The 21,001-nt window shown below is 38.4% G+C and overlaps 1 protein-coding gene across 2 annotated transcripts in view; it reads left to right on the top strand.

Moving 5' to 3' along the window:
• dnajb6b (DnaJ heat shock protein family (Hsp40) member B6b) overlaps positions 1 to 3,821 on the top strand; it is a 31,004-nt gene extending 27,183 nt beyond the window's left edge. For both annotated transcript variants that reach the window (XM_030123160.1, XM_030123161.1), the window contains exon 10: positions 2,892 to 3,821. In XM_030123160.1, the coding sequence (XP_029979020.1) occupies positions 2,892 to 3,001 (110 nt within the window). In that variant the 3' untranslated portion in view covers positions 3,002 to 3,821. The remainder of the gene's footprint in view (positions 1 to 2,891) is intronic.
• The last annotated feature ends 17,180 nt before the right edge of the window (positions 3,822 to 21,001 follow it).

Genomic DNA, 21,001 nt, shown 5'->3' on the forward strand with positions numbered 1-21,001 from the left:
AACAGACTAATGAGTCACATCATTTCATCCCCAATGAAGAATAACAATCACATCCATTGTAGCTCCAGTGTAGTAAAAACACACATAGTAATCAGTACATGACATTAAGTTGTTTCTCATGTTTCAATGTATTCCGACTTTTATATATGCATCACTTTTGTTGCTTTAGTGACCCAGGCTTTATGCACTGGTATGTTTTCTTTCTTTGTGATCATAGGGAGTGAGAGGACTGTTTTTAACCCTCCGGTATCCGGGTGCGCCTTTTAGGCACACTTTGCACTTCGTTTTAAAAAACTTCATATTATTTTTCCCAATTTAAATAAGGTTATAATTCAAAAGTTGTTCATTTTTGCATGATCTTTAAAATTCTGGCCACCAACTAAAATTTGCACATTGTAAACAAAAGAAAATTACAGGACTAGCATCTGTCTCCCAAGTGTGCCTAAAACGCACTATTTCTTCCATTTGATATGTATAATTAGAGCTGACCTTGATTTACAAAAATAAAACCAAATTAGAGCAGAGAAATAAATCAATATTTAATAGTTTGATTTATAGGTGTGCATTTTTGGCACACTTGCTGAAAGATGATAGTATTTTTGAACATTTGACCTTGAGCCAAAAATAATAATGCACCGATTTTGCTGTTAATCATTGACATATGCCAGGCTGCAAAAATCAAATAATATGTGATCCACTTTTTATGTAAAATATTGACAAAAATTTATTTTTTGTGTTTTTTTGCATAAAAAAAAAAGGTTTGTTTACATTACAAATACTGCATGTAAAGGGTTGAAAAATGTGACAGTTATTGAGTATTTGGTATTTTTATTTACGGCTCAAGTTGATGAAATAGAAAAAAGTGTAAAAGAATTAAAAACAAACTGTATGAAATTTTTTTTTGACATTATTCCACAAGTGTGCCAAAAAGGCACACTTGGTGCTTAGTAAGGGCCTTGCTGGACGGGATACCGGAGGGTTAATCAGTGACAATACATTATAAAATGTATCCGTAACATCAGCATAACTCTGTCCTTATCCTGGGTTAAGGATGCTGCCTCCAAAATGAAGCCAATGTGGAAATCTTTTAAAGTTCTAATACAGTTGATATGCACTGAACTCCAAACAGCCCTGGTGCTTGTAGAATTACTTACATCTAATCTCAGAAAATACTCTAAAAAATACTAAAGGAATACATTTTCTTCCAGTAGCCAGTCTTGTCTCATCCATATTTAGAACCTTGAATAAATAATCTGATTAGAGTTTGATTTTTGCCCTGTTCAGGTTGATTAGAAGGTTTTAATATTTTTCTTGAATGACATACTTGACTGTAGTTTTGATAAACAGGTTCTACTAATAAGACTGTAAAATGATTTTGTTATGCATTGCTTGATGAAATTTGCAATTTTACCAAATCAGTAAGCTACTGTTTAGCATTAACTCACCTCCAACCCTTCAGGTCATTTAGCCCTGCATGCTTTGTCCAAATATGGTCACTTTCAGCTCCAAAAATCCAATATGGTGATGAAAAGAATTACAAACTACTGGCTTCAAAATAGAGGATAAGAAACCAGTGCGTGACGCCACAGTCCCTTCATCCACTCATGATATTCAGTCTATGGTCGTTGTCCAGCTCTGGCCCCAGTTTGACGTATACTTTTAGTCGCAAAATGGCAAAAAACATAAAAATATTCCCGTAGTTCTGAGTTCTTTGGGGGTGATTCACTTGAGTGCCTGTGGTTTTGGGCCCAAGTTCCTTTGGGAGGCTACAACACATTATAAATAAATGTTTGCAGTGATAGTGAAATGTAGTGTTTTGCAGCTAATCATAACAATGAACTGACTTTTGTTGTTTCTAACAGAAGCCAGAAAGATGTTTTACAACCTCGTAGCCCAAAAGTAGTTATGTTAATGGTATGGAAGTAAATTTGTCCCATCAGATTTTGAATTATAAAAGCCATTGAATTTCTAGCACTGATTTTTTTTTTTTTTGCACTGAAATTAAGTCTCTGAATTCAAATATGTTCAGAAATTTAGAATAAAAAAATTCAGATGCAAAAAAATCAGCTGGAAAAATTCAGATGCAAAAAATTCAGATGCAAAATATTCAGAAGCAAAAATTCTGATGCAAGAAATTCAGAAGCCAAAAAATTCAGACGCTAAAAATTCGGAAGCACAAAATTCAGTAGCAAATAATTCAGATACAAAAGAATCAGAAGTAAAAAATTCAGATGAAAAAAATTTAGAAGCACAAAATTCAGAAGTGAAAAATTCAGATGCAAAAAATTCAGATACACAAAATTCGGATGCAAAAATTCAGATGCAAAAAATTCAGATGAAAAAAATGTAGAAGCACAAAATTCAGAAGCAAAAAGTTCAGATGCAAAAAATCAGATGCAAAAAATTCAGATGCAAAAAATTCAGGTCACACATCCGCGCTGACCGTTTTCCTGCATCAGTGTCACATGACCAATCTAACGTAACTTGATTGGCTGGCTGACGGTTCGACTTGAGATAGAATCATTGCTTATCCTTGGTGTCCTGGATGTGTGATCTGAATTTTTTGCATCTGAATTTTTTGCTTCTGAATTTTTTGCTTCTGAATTTTTTGCTACTGAATTTCTTTTATATAAATTTATCAACATAGTTAAATTGAGAGACAAAAAATCCAGATACTTAATTTTAGTGCAAAAAAAATTCAGTGCTAGAAATTCAATGGCTTTTATAATTCAAAATCTGATGAGACAGATTTACTTCCATATAATGGCTTATAAAGATCAATAATGCTTTAGTGCATCATTTTACAACTGGCATCCATTGGATTCTTTTTCAAGTAATAAAAAAGTGATGCCAAATAAAGATAATTATGGGTTTTTTTTTCTGTTTTGTAGGATACACCGACACCAAGAGGAAGAAACTGTGGTTAAAGGAGGCAGACCCCAAAAAGAAAAGAGCACCTCGACTCTTCCCCCGATTCGGTGGACTCGGGGCCTTTTTTTAAACAAACACTCACATCCATATCTGTTGGCCAGAGCGCCATTAATCATACATGGCATTAGATCCTCACTGCTGTGCCATATCTCGCCTTGTCTATCAGCTGCGGTGCAGAGCGTAACACCTGCCTGCAGAGACCTCACCTGTTGCTTGTTGTTGTTTTGTCTGAGATCCCTTTTAAAGCTTCTGCCAATGCTGGACCCTGCAGATGTACTGTGAGCATTAAGAGGTGTAGAGGTAATTAATCCCATGAATAAGTTGCCCACTTTTTAAAGTATGTTTTTAATGAGTGTTTTGGATGAGAAAGAGGAAGGAGGTGAACATTAGCAGTCTTGATAAGTGAGACAAAATATGCTGCTATTGTACATAACATGTGAGAATAAGTGAAGGTCAAGATGTTCAGTGGATAATTTTTTGAAAGAGGAAATGATAGAGGTGAATATGAGGGTGAATAGAGAATAAAAACACTGAAGAATAAAGGGAATGTCCTGTTAATACCACCGTGAAAACACTGTCAACACTCTGGTGGTAACATTTTCCATTCCTTCATCAAAAAGGGTGGAAAATAACCATTAACCCCTCTCAAAGAGTTTGTTTTGTTGTTGCTGTTGTTGTTGTTGTATTTTGAAGGATTCTTCCGACTGAGTCCCACTGCCTGTTCACCTTCCATGGGTGTTGAAGTGGTTGTCACACTTTCCCTCGTCTAGTTTGTCCCTGACAGGTTGTTTTCTTGATTATGGGGAAAGATGGACAAGTCTGAGAAGTGCTCTTTTATATGGACTCCTACCAATAAAGGCTAAAAAGATCATCGTGGGCAGCCAACTTTACATCCTCTTGTCTGTCAAATTCTTTAAATACTCTAAATATTTGGGCTTTTATAACATTTTATGGACATACATAGATCAGGTCGTGTCTGAATGAAGTCAAGAACTGACAGATGAACAAGGACATTCATTAGAAAAGTCAGGAAAACCTAGAAACAACACAAACACAGCTGGGTAAAACGCTTGTAACAAATTGCAAACACTCACAGAAAATTTATTACAACTAACAAAATATTGGTATTGGAAAGTGTATATCATTAAAACACACACACACACACACATATATCTTGTAGGAGTTTGGTAACTTGTTTATGTGTTTTTCATTTTTATGTATTTTATGCTATATGAAGAAAAAGTTTGTATTTTCTAAAAAGTGTTATGTGAAAAAAATACCTAACAGAATTATGTTGCTGAAACACAAAATACACTTTTCACATCAAATACAACTAGACAAAATATCAAGGTTATGATACTCTCCTTATAAACCATTAAAATAGGTCAAATTGGGTTTAGATGTTTGCTCTTACAAGTACAACTGAAGTCTCTTTAATCCTGTAAAGGTTGACCAACCAAGTAAAGCAAAGGAAAAAAAGAAGAAAAATGAAAATACTAATGTAATCATTGGTCAAATGTATTTTTTTACTTATTTAACACAGACAGTTAAGATAAAATAGAATAAAGCACAGCACACACACACACACAAATATATATATATATATATATATATATATATATATATATATATATATATATATAAACACAATTCTAACTGTAACCTTAATGGAGTAATAAGGCTACATATGGAGGTCACATTTCTTCCACTTTCTAAACTCCATACCATGAAAGTATAAAATAAACATATGTCATTATTCCAACAGGCAAATTAGTCTTTCACATTACTGTCACATTTAAGCATAAATAATACAGTACAATGCAATGCAATATTTTACTGTCCCCGCAATGTCAATGAGCAGTCGGCATGAAATCAGATTAAAATACATACAGAGAACGTGAAAGAAATATGAAGTAAAGGAGTGTAAAAGAACATAAACACCAGAATAAATACTCCTTAATACCTTAGACCAGTGTTTTTCAACCTTGGGGTCAGGACCCCATGTGGGGTCACCTGGAATTCAAATGGGCTCGCCTCAAATTTCTAGTAATTGATAAAAATACAAATGAAAACTTACTAATTAAAAATATATGGTGAGTTGACAGAGACAATCCCAATACATAAAAGTCATGACAAACTGTGAAGCTGAAACTGAAGCACTGTGGTTCTGTTTATCTTTCAAATGTTCATTGTGGTCGGTTTCAGATGCTGCAGCTCTTTCATAATTCATAGTTTGAGTTCTTGTTTGTTCAGTATTAATTGTCAGCCTTGTAAATCCAAGCTGGACTGACTGTACATATCCTGACCAAGGAAAAAAAAGTCTCACTTTGTGCAGTAATCTACACCTGGCTTTTCTGCCTCCGTCCATAATAATACACATTATATAGACTAAATGTCATCTAAAATTAACCTTTATTTGCAACATAGCATAACAAACTATTACATGATCAAAAACAAATCAATTTTAGCAAAAACATATCTCCGTTTTGAAAGTCTGGGGTCGCCAGAAATTTGTGACGTTAAAATGGGGTCACGAGACAAAAAAGGTTGGGAACCACTGCCTTAGACCTCAGCTGTTTGTGGAGTAGGGTCATGGTATTGGAGAGCAAGGAGAACTTAACCATTCTTTTTGTGTCTACTGACTCTGAAACATTTACCTAAAGGTAAGACTCATTCAATCAATCAATCAATCAATTAACCCACAAAGACCCAAACAGCGACTGGCAACTAAAATGATCTACTGCTCTAAAATGTTCACAAACTTCTGATTAAAACATGTAAATAATTGGTGTAAAATGCAGTTTGTCATCTTTTCATAGTCATCAAATATGACCCATTGGGACATTCAGAGGCTCTGTAGTTACCGTGGAAACACTGTCATCTACTACAAAATTGATTCACCAGTTAAGTATGAGAGTGGTTGTAAGTTATTTTTGTGTTCAGTTAATGATATCTTTGCTTAAAAAGTCACTCTTTGTCAGTTTTCTGAGGGTTGTGGCTGTAGCTAGGGTTAGGGCATCTGGTTAGGGTTAGGGCTGTGGCTAGGGTTAGGGGGGATAGGGTTAGGGGTTAGGGTTAAGGGGTTAGGGGTTAGGGTTAGGGTTAAGGGGTTAGGGTTAGGGTTAGGGGGATAGGGTTAGGGTTAGGGGGATAGGGTTAGGGTTAGGGTTAGGGGTTAGGGTTAGGGTTAAGGGGTTAGGGTTGGGGGTTAGGGTTAGGGGTTAGGGTTAGGGGGATAGGGTTAGGGTTAGGGGGATAGGGTTAGGGGTTAGGGTTAGGGTTAAGGGGTTAGGGTTGGGGGTTAGGGTTAGGGGTTAGGGTTAGGGGATAGGGTTAGGGGTTAGGGTAAGGGGGTTAGGGTTAGAGGATTAGGGTTTAGGGTTAGGGGTTAGGGTTAAAGGGTTAGGGTCAGGGTTTGGGTTAGTAGGGTTAGGGTTAGGGTTAGGGGGGTTAGGATTAGGGTTAGAGGATTAGGGTTACGGTTTAGGGTTTGGGTTAGGGGGTTAGGGTTAGGGTTGGTTAGGGTTAGGGTTAGGATTAGGGTTAAAGGGTTAGGGTCAGGGTTTGGGTTAGTAGGGTTAGGGTTAGGGGGATTAGGATTAGGGTTAGGGTTTAGGGCTTAGGGTTTGGGTTAGGGGTTAGGGTTAGGGGTTAGGGGGTTAGGGTTAGGGGGGTAAGGGTTAGGGTTAGAGGGTTTGGGTTTAGGGTTAGGGTTAGGGTCAGGGGGTTAGGGTTAGGGGGTTTGGGTTAGGGTTAGGGTTAGGGTTGGTTAGGGGTTAGGGTTAGGGTTAGTAGGGTTGGGGTTAGGGTTAGGGGGGTAAGGGTTAGGGTTAGAGGGTTTGGGTTAGGGTTTAGGGTTAGGGGGTTAGGGTTAGGGGGTTACGGTTAGGGTTGGTTAGGGTTAGGGTTAGGATGAGGGTTAAGGTTAGTGGGTTAGAGGTTAGGGGGAAAGGGTTTGGGTTAGGGTTAGGGTTAGTTAGGGTTAGGGTTAGGGGTTAGGGTTAGAGGATTAGGGTTAGGGTTAGGGGGTTTGGGTTAGGAGGTTAGGGTTAGGGTTAGGGTTAGGGTTAGGGTTAGGGGTAGGGTTAGGGGTTAGGTTTTGGGTTAGGGTTAGGATTAGGGTTCGGGGGTTCGGGGGTTCGGGGGTTCGGGGGTTCGGGGGTTAGGGGTTAGGGTTAGGGTTTGGGTTAGTTAGGAATAGGGTTAGGGGGGTTAGGGTTAGAGGATTAGGGTTAGGGTGTAGGGTTTAGGGTTAGGGGGTTAGGGTGTAGGCATGTTTTGTCTGTTTTGTCTGTTATTCCCAGTTTTATTTTGTTAAATTCTCCTCTTGTGTCATGTCTAGGGTTAGGGTTAGGGAGGGTTAGGGTTAGAGTTAGGGGTTAGGGTAAATGTCAGGGTTAGGGGTTAGGGTTAGGGGTTAGGGTTAGGGGGTTAGGGTGAGAGGTTAGGGTTAGGGCTTTGGCTAGGGTTAGGGCTGTGGCTAGGTATGGGGTTAGGGTTAGGATTAGGGGGTTAGGGTGAGGGGTTAGGGTTAGGGTTAGGGCTTTGGCTAGGGTTAGGGCTGTGGCTAGGTATGGGGTTAGGGTTGTGACGAGGGTTAGGGGTTAGGGTAAAGGTCAGGGTTAGGGGTTAGGGTTTGGGTTAGGGGGTTAGGGTGAGGGGTTAGGGTTAGAGTTAGGGCTTTGGCTAGGGTTAGGGCTGTGGCTAGGGTTGGGGTTAGGGTTGTGGCTAGGGTTAGGGGTTAGGGTAAAGGTTAGGGTTAGGGTAGGGTTAGGGGTAGGGGTTAGGGTTAGGGGTTAGGGTTTGGGTTAGGATTAGGGTTAGGGGGTTAGGGTTAGGGTGAGGGGTTAGGGTTAGGACTTTGGCTAGGGTTAGGGCTGTGGCTAGGGTTAGGGTTGTGACGAGGGTTAGGGTTAGGGTTAGGGTTAACTCAGTCCCCAACCCAATTTTCTGGTACAACACTCCTTCTCTTCTTCCTCCTTCTCCTCCTCCTCCTCCTCCTCCTCCTCACACTCTTCTTCCTCCTCTTCCTCCTCTTCTTTCTCCTCCTCCCCCTTCTCCCACTCACACTCCTTCTTTTCTTCTTCCTCCTACTTCTTTTGCTTTCCCTCCTCCTCCTCTTCCTCCTCTTTCTATTTTCTCCTCCTTCTCTTCTTCTTCCTCCTCCTCCTCTTTCTCCCTTTTCCCCCTCTTCCTCTTTCTCTCTCCTCCTCCTCGTCCTCCTCTTCCTCTCTCCTCCTCCCCCTTCTCCCACTCACACTCCTTCTTTTCTTCTTCCTACTACTTTTTTTGCTTTCCCTCCTCCTCCTCTTTCTCCTCTTTCTATTTCCTCCTCCTTCTCTTCTTCTTCCTCCTCCTCTTTCTCTCTCCTCCTCCTCACACTCCTTCTTTTCTTCTTCCTCCTACTTTTTGCTTTCCCTCCTCCTCCTCTTCCTCCTTTTCCTCCTCATTCTCTTTCTATTTCCTCCGCCTTCTCTTCTTCCTCCTCCTCCTCTTTCCCCCTTTTCCCCCTCTTCCTCTTTCTCTCTCCTCCTCCCCCTCCTCCTCACACTCCTTCTTTTCTTCTTCCTACTACTTTTTTTGCTTTCCCTCCTCCTCCTCTTCCTCCTTTTCCTCCTCTTCCTCTTCCTCTTTCTCTCTCCTCCTCCTCCTCCCCTCACACTCCTTCTCTTCTTCCTCCTCCTCCTCCTTTTCCTTCTTTCCCTCCTCCTCCTCTTCCTCCTCCTCCTCTTCCTCCTCACACTCATCCTTTGAAGCCCTGGAATGTGCTTTACATTTGCACTTTTTTAAACCTTAGTTATTTATGTGTAACTTTTTAAGGGAGGGGTGTTTTTTATTGTTTTTATTTTATTTATTTTTTTATATTTTCATGTCCTGGGTGTAGGCATGGCAAAAGGACGTCTACAAGTATGCATCAAAGAATAAGGTCATTTATTCACAATGAAAAAAAGAGAAATGTGTAAAACAGTTTAAACCGTACTGGATGTGACATCTGTAGCATCAGTAATGGGGTGAGCGTTGAGGTGAGTGAATGTGATAAGTGTGGGTGTTGTATGGTGTAAAACAAAAGACAAAGGTAATGAAAAGATACAGGTGGTTTGGCGCTGGTGTCGGCCTGAGCAGCGAAGGAGAGAGAGAGTCCGGCGCTTTGCCTCCGGTATAAATCGGTGTTGCGCGTCGGGCCCAGATGTGCCACACATGTACGCTGGTCCGCCCCTAACTCCACCTGCAGACAAATGTTAGGGACGGACAAGCAGCCCACATGACCACAAGGGAGGGGTCATGACAGTATCTTATTATTTTTGTCAGTATTTTATTTGTATTTTACTAAATATTGCTGACAATCAGGGACCTGAGAACAGTGTTTAGTTTCTGTGTATTTTTTAAGATGAAATGATGAATAAATCTGAATGTGAGTCCTTCCAGTGTCAGACACCAAGTTCCCCTAAGAGGCATTCTCCATCAGTGCCACAGACGGTGCTGCCCACACAGTGGAGGAGCAGGAGAATGTGGATGAGTGTCAGCTGTATGCAGGCCAGCTGTTCCGACACAGACGCACAGACGTCTGGGGCTCGTACCGCTGTGGATGGACCTGCAGCCAGACGGACACTCCTGTGCACCAGGTCCAACAGATGCACCTGCACACAGACTAGGACTGTCAGGACTCTGTTTAGGATGGTTTTAGATTAGATTAGATTAGATTAGATTAGATTGGTTTGGATTAGGTTCGATTCAATTCAATTCGGATTAAATTAGGATTATATTAGAATCAGTTTAGATTAGATTAGGTTAGGTTATATTAGATATGATTAGAATAGATTAGATTTGGATTGGATTAGGATTATATGGGGATTATATTAGGATTAGGATTAGATTAGGATCAGTTTATATTAGATTAGGTTAGGTCAGATTAGATTAGGATTAGTTTGGATTAGATTAGTTTAGATTGGTTTGGATTAGGTTAGATTCGATTTGATTCAATTCAGATTAAATTAGGATTATATTAGAATCAGTTTAGATTACTTTAGGTTAGGTTATATTAGATTAGGATTAGTTTATATTATATTATATTAGATTAGATTAGATTAGGATTAGTTTATTTTAGATTAGATTTGGATTGGTTTGGATTAGATTAGGATTATATTAGGATAGGATTAGTTTATATTAGATTAGGATTAGATTAGACTATGATTAGATCAGATTATGATTATTTTAGTTTAGATTAGATTAGATCAAATCAGATTTGATTAGATTAGATCAAATCAGATTATGATTAATTCAGTTTAGATTAGATTAGATCAGATAATGATTAGTTTAGTTTAGATTAGATTACATTAGATTGTATTATGATTAGTTTAGTTTGGAATAGATTAGATTAGATCAGATTAGATTAAATTAGATCAGATTATGATTAGTTTAGTTTAGATTAGATTATTTTAGATCAAATTATGATTAGTTTATTTTAGATTAGATTAGATCAGATTATGATTAATTTAGATAAGATTAGATTAGATCAAGTTATATTTAGATTAGATTAGATTAGATTAGATTAGATTAGATCATATTAGATTAGATTAGATTAGACTTGATAGAACTTTACTGATTCTTTGGGCAGAGACCTCCGGAAATGCAGGTTCCAATAGCTGCACAAACACTGAATATACACACAAGAAAATGTAACTCTAAAAAAGAAAACTGTATTAAAAAACAAAACAAAACAAGCAATTACACACCGTAAAGTACAAGTAGCAAAATAATAATAGTAATAATAATAATAATAATAATAATAATAATAATAATAATAATAATAATAATAATAATAATTATTATTATTATAATTAAAACCGCAGGCAGTGTTAAGCCCCTCGCCCTCCCATGTGACCGCTGAGGCCACCGACAGTGAGAGGACACCGTATCGTGGACTTGATCTGACATTCTGCGAGATAAGCACAGTTTGATACTTCTGAAAATGACCGCTTCATCACAGGCTCGTCACAGCCATGCCCAACATTTGATCAAAAATGTAGATGATAACTTTTGATCACACATGTGTGTAGGTGATTTTTACCAAGTTTGGTCCAAATTGGATGTAAACCCTAGGAGGAGATATGAGGGGTGGGATTTTATAGGTCCACACTTCCACCCAATATGGCCGACTTCCTGTTGGGTTTAGGGCGGGACCATAATGTAATTTTTTACTTGTCCTACGATGGGCTATGTCTGTACCAAGTATCATTTTTCTACATGGGAATTTTTTTGGGTGGGTTCCCATCCACGCAATGTATTTTCATATTTTGAGCAGGCGTGGCCAAGTCATTTTTCAATATTTTGAAACCTCTACTTTTTCCACAGTGTAATTTTCAGTCTGTGTACCATTAGTGTAACACAAAGAGTTTTTCAGCAATTGCATCATTGTGTCAAAACCCCATTCGAATGGTACAGTTTTGGTGTTGCCATGGTAACACGGTTGTTGTTTGTGAAAAATTTTTTTGACTCCCATTCAAAAACTGTAGGGGGCGCCAGAGAGCCAAATTACAATCCAACGATACGAGTTCCATATCATCGTGTTCAGGTTGTCATTCCGCACAAATGTTACACTGGTTCCAACACAATCTGACACTGTATGTGTGAGATATACACACTTTTATACTTCTAAAAATGGCCGCTTCGTTGTGAGGCCAATACAGCCACGCCCAGTATTTGATCAAAAATGTAGGTGATAACTTTTGATCACACATGTGTACGTGATTTTTACCAAGTTTGGTCCAAATTGGATGTAAACCCTGGGAGGAGATGATGAAAGTATGAGGGGTGAGATTTTAGAGGTCCACACGTCCATTCAATATGGTCGACTTCCTGTTGGGTTTAGGGCGGGACCATAATGTAATTTTTTACTTGTCCTACCATGGGCTATGTCTGAACCAAGTTCCATGTTCGTACGTGGAAAAAAATTTGGGGAAGGCTCCGTTCCGCGTAATGTATTTTGATTTTTGAGGGGGCGCTGCTGAGTCATTTTGCGATATGTTTTCTTGGCGACTTCAAATTAAAAAAAATTTCGCCGGACTTGAATTTTTGGTCAAATAAAATTGACTTTTCGTTAACATTCAGGGGGTCAAATTTACATTAAAAGCGGCATAGAATAATAATAGTAACGGAACCGTGTGATTTTAATTAGGCTGTCGCCGGCATGTGTGCTTTAATGAACATCTACATGATCAGTAAATTAAATATAGGAAAATACATGACTTTCTATGAAAAACCCCCCCACAAAATTCAGAGGATATTATTAAAATAAGTGGTGATAAATCATTTAAGAAAGATTAAATGTAGAGGAAAATTTATTTGGGAACTGCCACTAATGTCACACTGGGTCCTTATGGGTTAATTAATCAATCAATCAACCAAATTTTATTTATATAGCACCACATCATAACAAAATAGCATAACCAGTAACATAACATCACCAAGGACATCACATTAAGACGCTTCAGATGGCTTGGACATGTGTTAAGAATGGAGCAAGACCGGATCCCAAGAGTTGCCTTAAGATGGACACCACCTGGCAAAAGAAAACCTGGGAGACTCAGAAGCACCTGGTGTAGAACTGTGGTACAGGAGCTTCAAAAGATTAACATGTCGTGGGGAGAAACACAACATGCTGCCAAGGACCGTATACGATGGAGAGAGCTCATTGAAGCCTTTTGTCCCCAAGGGGATGAAGAGGAGTAAGTAAGTAGTGACCTCATGACACTTTACATAGAGCTGGTCTAAACCAGACTCTTAAACCAATTTACAGAAACCAACTGAATCCACCAGGAGCAAACACTTGGTGACAGCAGAATATATTGCTGTTATTAATATAACTACCAATAATTAGTACAAATACCCATAAGTGTTAATACTACTACTCCAAATACAAGTACTAACAGTGGATATGCTACTACTGCAGCTGTACCAGTAATGGAAGGGTTAATATATATTTTAGAGACTTTTTGAGTTCCCTTTACAGGGTAACGTAGTTGACAGGTATAGTTGACATTTTTGTTGTTTTCAGACCTAAAATCAACATAACCAAACACCACATGGCATTTTTACAAAAAGATTTTTGTAAATATCATATATACAATTGAGTAAAATTGAAATTGAAAGTTATTTATAACGATATTGTAATAACACTGTTGACATAAGAGTGTGACAAATACACACTTGACTCACACACTACTTTATATAAAATAACTAAGAAAGAGGAGAGAGAACATATCTTGGAGTCTAGCCAGTGTTTTCTTCGGGAGGAAATGACACCATGTGGAGCAGGTCATGTGATCTGGAATTAACACACTTCCTTGAGAGGTGTTTTTTTTAATGGGTAACTTAGATGAAAGTGATTTGTCGGACACAGATACATGCAATATTGATATATTGCCAAAAAAAGAAATATCTGTCATGATTATCTCAACTTAATGAAAAGAACACAATCAAAATAAATTTTCAATAAGCTCATTTTAGTATTGCTTAGCTAATTAGAGGGTGGTTGTTATTAAATTCGGGCAGTTATTTAGTTGACATTTTAGTATATCTAATCATTCATTAATTCTTTATTAATCATTTATTAATAAGTGATTGTTTCTGTAATTAAATAATTATGGAATTTTTAAAGACATGCTCATAATGAACATAAAAACATGCATTTCTTGTACTTTTAATAAGATGTATGCAAGATATAGCCCATGGACTTCAAAAGTCCCTCAATTATATATTGACCCAGAAACCTCTACCATCCACATAACTATATGATAAACACAATCACAACTATGTTGTTGCTGTTGGGTCGAAACCTCATAAGTCTGTTTTTGGGGGTTTTTTGGTCATAAAATGATTCTATTGGTCAGTTTTCATAGCCCTGTGTTGAACTGGTGACATGTCCAGGGTGTACCCCACCTTCGCCCATAAGTAGCTGGGATAGGCTCCAGCGACCACCATGATCCTAGTGAGGATAAAGCGGGTTCAGATAATGAATGAATGAATGAATAAATGAATGGTCAGTCTTCATGTTGGCCTGAAGGTTTTAGAAATATTTAACCAATCAAAAGTGTTGAAAATGGCTCATGACTAGATCTCTAACTCTAGTAATTTATTTAGAATATGCAGTTTCCTGGAAAATAACCATTTTGGATGTAGGAGGTTTCCACCCGACAGTGACAATACACTAATTACATACTACTACTCACAGAGGATGTGTCGTTAATGATTCTTCTTTTTTAACCGGGGGTGTAGACACAGTGGTATTCTTTCTTTGACCCTACTTTTTAACAGAATACTGTCTGTGTTTTTATGAAAACATAACATGATGGTGCTGTTTACCCCAGGAAGTCTCAGTCTTCTGAGAAGATGCAGCCTCTGAGCTAATTTAGAGCCCAAACACTGGATGTGGTCGTTCCACTGAAGTACAGTCCATCACAACACATAAGTTAGAATGTACTAGTTTAATTTCACTATATTTAAAAGTCACTGCTTCATGGACTCTGTTGGGTCAAAAAATGTTTCTTTGTTTTAGTTTCACATCTAAAATCAAGTCACGATAGTTGTCACACTGGTCTTTGAAAGTTTTAGTCTCGTTGTGATATACTGCAGTATAGTCGTCTTTACACAACAGATTTACAATCACAGTGTCATCAAAAAATGTGATGATGCACCGGTTCTGCTGCCTGTGTCCACATTTGTTCATGCACAGTGTGAACAGGATAGATGAGCTCACACAGTATTGTGGTTTCCCTCTACTTCTGATGTTTCACTGCAGAGAGAGAATCATTTACCTTTACCTGCTGGGTCCTATTAGTTAAAAAAAAAAAAAAGGACTAAAACCATTTAACGATTAAAGGATTAACATGCAGGTCAGTGAGCTTTGAACAAGGAAATGAGGTTGGAGTGTACTGAACGCTGATCCGTAATCACAAAATAAAACCCAGTCAGTGGCCTTTGGATTTTCCATGTGTTTGCTTATTAGATGTGTAACACTGATGCTAACATTAAGTGCATGTTAAATAATGCTAAGTAATGTGTCCTAATTATTATCATGCCCATCTTGGGCCATAAGTGAAAAGCAGAATCATTGAAATAGGCAACACATCCACAACATGGACAAAAATGTTGGGACACTTTGAAGTCAGGTGTTTCATTGCTAACATGGGGCTGTGCTACAAAATAATGGCAAATATAATATCATTTTTAACTGTGGTAAATATCACATCAATAAATGTCTTTATTTCTTCTTTCTGGTTAACTTAATTTACATTGTCATCAATGCTTACACAGTTTGTTTTTACTTAATTTTACTTTATGTTGAAATTATAACCGTCTCTGTCCTTTTACTCTTAAGGCTGTTTTATGCTTACCGTGTCAGCGAGCTCCGCGTGGTCAGTTGACGTTATTTTCACAGTCACACCCCTTTGCATGGCTCATCTCAAGTGGAAACTTTCCGCGTCGTGCACCTCAGAAAATTTGTAAGAAACGCGTGGACAACATGGCCGACATTCAGGAGCTCCTGGTGGTAGAAGTGCAGAAGTACAGGCACTTATATGATTCCTCACACTAGGACCACCACGACAGCCGTGTGGTGAACAATTCATGGAGGGAAATTGCAGCTACAGTCGGCAAAGAGGAGGAATGGGCAAAAAAAACCTGGAAAAACATTCGGGACAGATATGTGAAAGCAAAAAAGACCCCCAAAGGGAGAAGTAGAGACCCACGGGGGAGCCCAAATGTCCCACGGATTCTGAGAGAGTTGAGCTGGCTCTGGAATTTTATTAAACACAGGGAAACAGACACAAATTTCCCTCTGGAGGATGTAAGTTTATTGATAATTATGTGAAAACAGAAAACTTCTCTTCGTCTCTGGTTTTTAACTGTGATAGACATGCACTTGTGGCACACTGCCCCCTGCAGTTGAGGAATAGACGCTGCGTGGAGCTACCCGGAGTATAAAAGCACCACGCGCGTACTCTTGTGCCGACTCCCCGCATCTATTTTCCGCACATCACATTCGTGTGGCAAGCATAAACCAGCCTTACTCAGAAACAAAAATCAGCCTTTGAATATTGATTTGACATTTACTGTGATAACTGCTGGTAACAATTCTGACCTGAATTTTATTTATTTTTTATCATAATAATGTTTCAAACCAACAGGAATGGGAAGACCTATAAGAAGTAGAGGTAATGTATCCCATTAATTTTGTCCATATAATGTATGACACTAATCCTCAACAACGAATAACTGCAATAACAATTTCCAGAAGGTTCTGCCTAAAGCATCAATAAAGTTCTATGAAATCAAATCTAATCTAATCTAATCTAATCTAATCTAATCTAATCTAATCTAATCTGATCTAACAGATTTTAAACAAATCTTAAATTTTCTACTAAATGCAACAAAACCAAATATATTTAGAGCCAACAATAGATGGAAGTTCCAGTTTGCCTTTGTACATACTGAGTCATGTGGTGGATTTTAGGATACAAAACCCAAATTTATCTTCTCCAACTAAAAATAACCCCACAGTGCACTCTATATCAAGTTCCAAAACCACATACAAAACAAATGCTGCCAACCAGGTCCTATTGTGTCGTGTTGCCTCCTCAGTCATTAACCTGAGCCACATATGGCGTTTCCTGCTCCGCTCACCTACTGTAAGCACAGTAATTGAATAGAAGCAGCGACCAAACACCCTGGATTTTCTTGTCACATGGGTAGAGCCCTGGAAGGAGCAGTATTCTCCGATTATTTTGAACGAGCCTGCAGTGTTTTGTATTATTCATGTGGCAGAACTCATGCACATGACCCAGCAACTCATTTGGCTCTTGTTCCCATGCAGCCAGTAGTCTCTAAGGGTTTAATTAAACAGTGTCGAGGCAGTGGCCCATCTCCCTCCATTGCCTTACTTTTTTTTTTTTTTTTTTTTTTTTAACACATCTCTCCTCCTGAAGTCATTACACAACTGTTACTGACTAGGGGAAGGAAAAAAAAACAGTGAAATCCTCCTATTGACTTCCACTCTGAGGACATCTACCTCCTGAGGAGCGACGAGGGGAGTGACAGCTCACTGTCAGGCTCCCTGTCAGCCACTGTCTGCCTCCTTTAAAAGAAAAATCACCCACTTTCACCTGAATGAAGCGGAGCACCTATCGACACCCATCACTGCATGGAGGGAAATTATGTTAAATGTAAGTGTGTACATGTAATACAGCCGAATGAGAGCATAAAGAAAGACACAACCCTGTCTGACAGCATAGATAGATAGATAGATAGATAGATAGATAGATAGATAGATAGATAGATAGATAGATAGATAGATGGATAGATGGATGGATGGATGGATGGATGGCAAGGTTATAATCGTTAACGAAAACTAACGAAATGACAAAAACTAGAATTGTAAAAACATTCTCGTTGACTGAAATAAATAAAGACTATAATTAAAAGAAAAAATCGATAACTAATTGAAACTGTATTGTGTGTTTACAAACCTAACTAAAACATATAAAAATTATGGATAAAATTTCCTTCGTTTTCGTCTTTGTCAATGTCGGATTGATAGGAAATCGATTTATTTCCTTCAAGCAATTTTAGCTAGTGGCACCATATGATATTTAAGGGTCCATCACTTGTGATCATTTGTGGTTTACAGTCGTCTTCTGGTCCCCACTCTACCTGGAAACATGGAGAGTAAAGGTGGGAGAAAGCAGCAGAGTCCTGTCTGGGATTTATTTGAATACCACGGAAGATAAAAGATACAATAAAAAAATAAAATTAAACTAAAACTAAGCATTTAGAAAATAATGAAAATTAATAAAAACTAGCAAACCTGCTGTAAGAATGAATTAAAACTAACTGAATCTGAGAAAAAGTCAAAACTAAATAAAACTAAACTATAATGAAAAATCCAAAACTATTATAATCTGGATAGATAGATAGATAGATAGATAGATAGATAGATAGATAGATAGATAGATAGATAGATAGATAGATAGATAGATAGATAGATAGATAGATAGATGGATAGATGGATGGATGGATGGATGGATGGATGGATGGATGGATGGCAAGGTTATTATCGTTAACCTGTCTGACAGCATAGATAGATAGATAGATAGATAGATAGATAGATAGATAGATAGATAGATAGATAGATAGATAGATGGATAGATGGATGGATGGATGGATGGATGGATGGATGGATGGATGGATGGCAAGGTTATTATCGTTAACCTGTCTGACAGCATAGATAGATAGATAGATAGATAGATAGATAGATAGATAGATAGATAGATAGATAGATAGATAGATAGATAGATAGATAGATAGATAGATAGATAGATAGATAGATAAAGAGGAACACTGAAAAATATGTGTTATGCACAAGAAACAGCCAAGTGGTTCAGAATCTTTCTAAGCAACTGATCAAAGTACACATTTTGTCATCTCTAGTGTCACAAATTGCATCATGCATGTTTTATTCATCTGACAGAGAAAGCAGACGAGTGGGTATTGTTTGGTCTGATCAATCCAGATGGCCTCTTTATTGTTATTATAATTCAAATTGCAGCAGTCTAGAAGGTCGTGACCACGACAAATATACACTCCTGTTGAAATTAATAAATGCAATTGCATTTATAAGTGTCCTTGATTGGATTATGAAACAGAATAAGCTCTAAACACACAGATGTTTTTCTTTTTTTCCACCAGTGCCAAATTGGTTTGGTGCAGAAATTGCTCATAAATCCCTCCTGTATCAGACAGCCTTTGAAAAGTCGTCACTGCAGAGAATTTGTTACTCATCTGCTCATCAGAAGGGCTTTTTCTGTCACACTCACAGACTTTTACACTTTCCATGAATTAGAATAACAAGTTTAGGTTAAAAGAAGCCTGATGCTATTTTGTTCCTTTTCAGTTTAACTAAATAATTTGGTTACCTGATGCAGTTGGAATGAAGTAAAAATACAAAATACAAAGTGAAACAAAAAGCCACCTGTGTGTACTTTACTTTGGAACAGCTGTCAGACAGGGATTTACGTGGAGCTAAATTGGAGTGTGATTTTTTTTTCTAGAGGAGCACTCAGCAGATTAGGAGAGAGGAGCCATCATAGCAAGTGTCCTTTTATTAAACGGGCAAAGGAAACAGAAAGGTGGCGAGTCACGGCCTGAAATAAAAGCTTTCTTCACTATGCTTCTGCATGTTTCTCCTGATGTCAAATTGTGATATATCCTAACATAAAAACACAGAGTTTAGCATAAATAAACAAGTGGATAGATCATTTTTGGGTAAGTTTTGGCAAGACGTCTGCTAATTGTTGACTCTCATCCAAATCTCCAAATTCCTGAGTGATTGATTCTTCATGTACTGTTTGTTGACTCCCTTCTGCTTATTAACGCATTAGAGGAATTAATGCTGTTTTGTTTTGGGAGTGGGTGAAGGATTTATGTCAGTCTGAACAAATGCCTCACATTTTGTTGTTGTGTACAAATTGGATCGTTAGCGCACTAACTATAAACCCTGTCTTATAACTGCAATGCGACGACAGCCGGCAGGAGCTGTGACCGTGACAGCAGAGTTACTGGAGTCCACGTCTGACTCAGGTGGCTGTATTTTTTTCCTGACAGGAATAGAAATCTGTCTGGGCAGTCTGAGTGTCACTTAGTCCCTGGATAGTGGGGCTGAGTGTGAGCTCCATGTACTGTATGCACTGTAGGTGAGTTCATCCAGTGCTGGGGAATAGTGGTGTAGTCCAGGGTATACGGCAGTAAATGGAGTATACCTACTTATTTTTCAGTCAGCATTGCAAATACCCACTTCTAAATCCCCCTGATGTGCACCATTCAGTAGTATCTGAGCCAAATTGTAGCCAAATTATTTTTCCCCCTAGGATGGTGAAGCCATGACCCGCCCTACTCTGCCTTTAATTGGCTAGTACTCGCTGCCGTCACTGATTAGATTGGTTAACTTTAGGCATGAAGATTAATGAGCCAATCAGAGGCAAAGTAGGGTAGGTCATGCCAAGGAAAATATTGCTAACTAGTGCTGGCCACCTTTGGAACCTGATTGGACACCTCTGGAACCAGTGCCACCCCAGTTGATTGACGGGTCACTGCACGTCTCGTTGAAAAGTGTGTGATTGTTGGAAATGTGAAGGAGAAAGGCAGAATAAACATCTTTTAAGTGAGTGACACATATCCAGAGAACCTACTTACATGGAATACATAATTCTGAAGTAAATTTTAACCTCCTAAGACCCAGCTATGGGTTTTCTGTCTACATTTGTGGACAAGAGTTTCACAACTTTATATAAAAAAAAAGAAAAGAAAACTGTCCGCCACAAAGGACATTCCATAAAGATTTTAAAAACTGCATCTGAAAAAACTGTTGCATCCTGATGTTTCAATAGAGGGTATGCACGTGACGTCACCGCTAGCGGAAGTCACCGTGGTTACGTCAACCGAGTGGCAGAAAGAGGGAGACGAGTAGCGGCTTTGGCTTGAATACTGCGAAAACTTTAGAACAACCTAAAAAATGGGGAAGAGCTGTTGTGCCATTGATTACACAAATAGGCTTAAAAAGCACTCGGAGCTATCGTTTTTCAGGATACGTGATTTCTGGCCACATATCGATGTTCATAGATCACTTGTTTGGTAGCTTGTATGGATCCATGTCGAGTCCAATTGTCTTTAATTTCATGTTATATTCCACATTTTTCCCGGTCTCGCTGTAGTTACTGCTATGCTCCGCCATGTAGAGCCGGTTTGTTTTTGCCACTCAGTCTGACTTAGAGGGGCGTGGCCCAGGGGGGAAGTGACATATGTGCATTCCCTCTATATTGGCAATTATTTAATAAAAAAAACAAAAAAAGCTGATACTTTGCTGACTTTTTCTGGGTCTTAGAAGGTTAAGGTGGTTTTCAAATGAGTCACTGTTAAACTACTAGCCATATGACTGCTTATTTAGAGGCACAGAGATTTTGTCGCCAATAGTTCAACTATGTGAGTAGGCTAACGTTATGAAAGGCTAACGTTATGAAAG

Source organism: Sphaeramia orbicularis, chromosome 20 (assembly GCF_902148855.1).
Source record: "Sphaeramia orbicularis chromosome 20, fSphaOr1.1, whole genome shotgun sequence".
Classification (NCBI taxonomy): Eukaryota; Metazoa; Chordata; class Actinopteri; order Kurtiformes; family Apogonidae; genus Sphaeramia; species Sphaeramia orbicularis.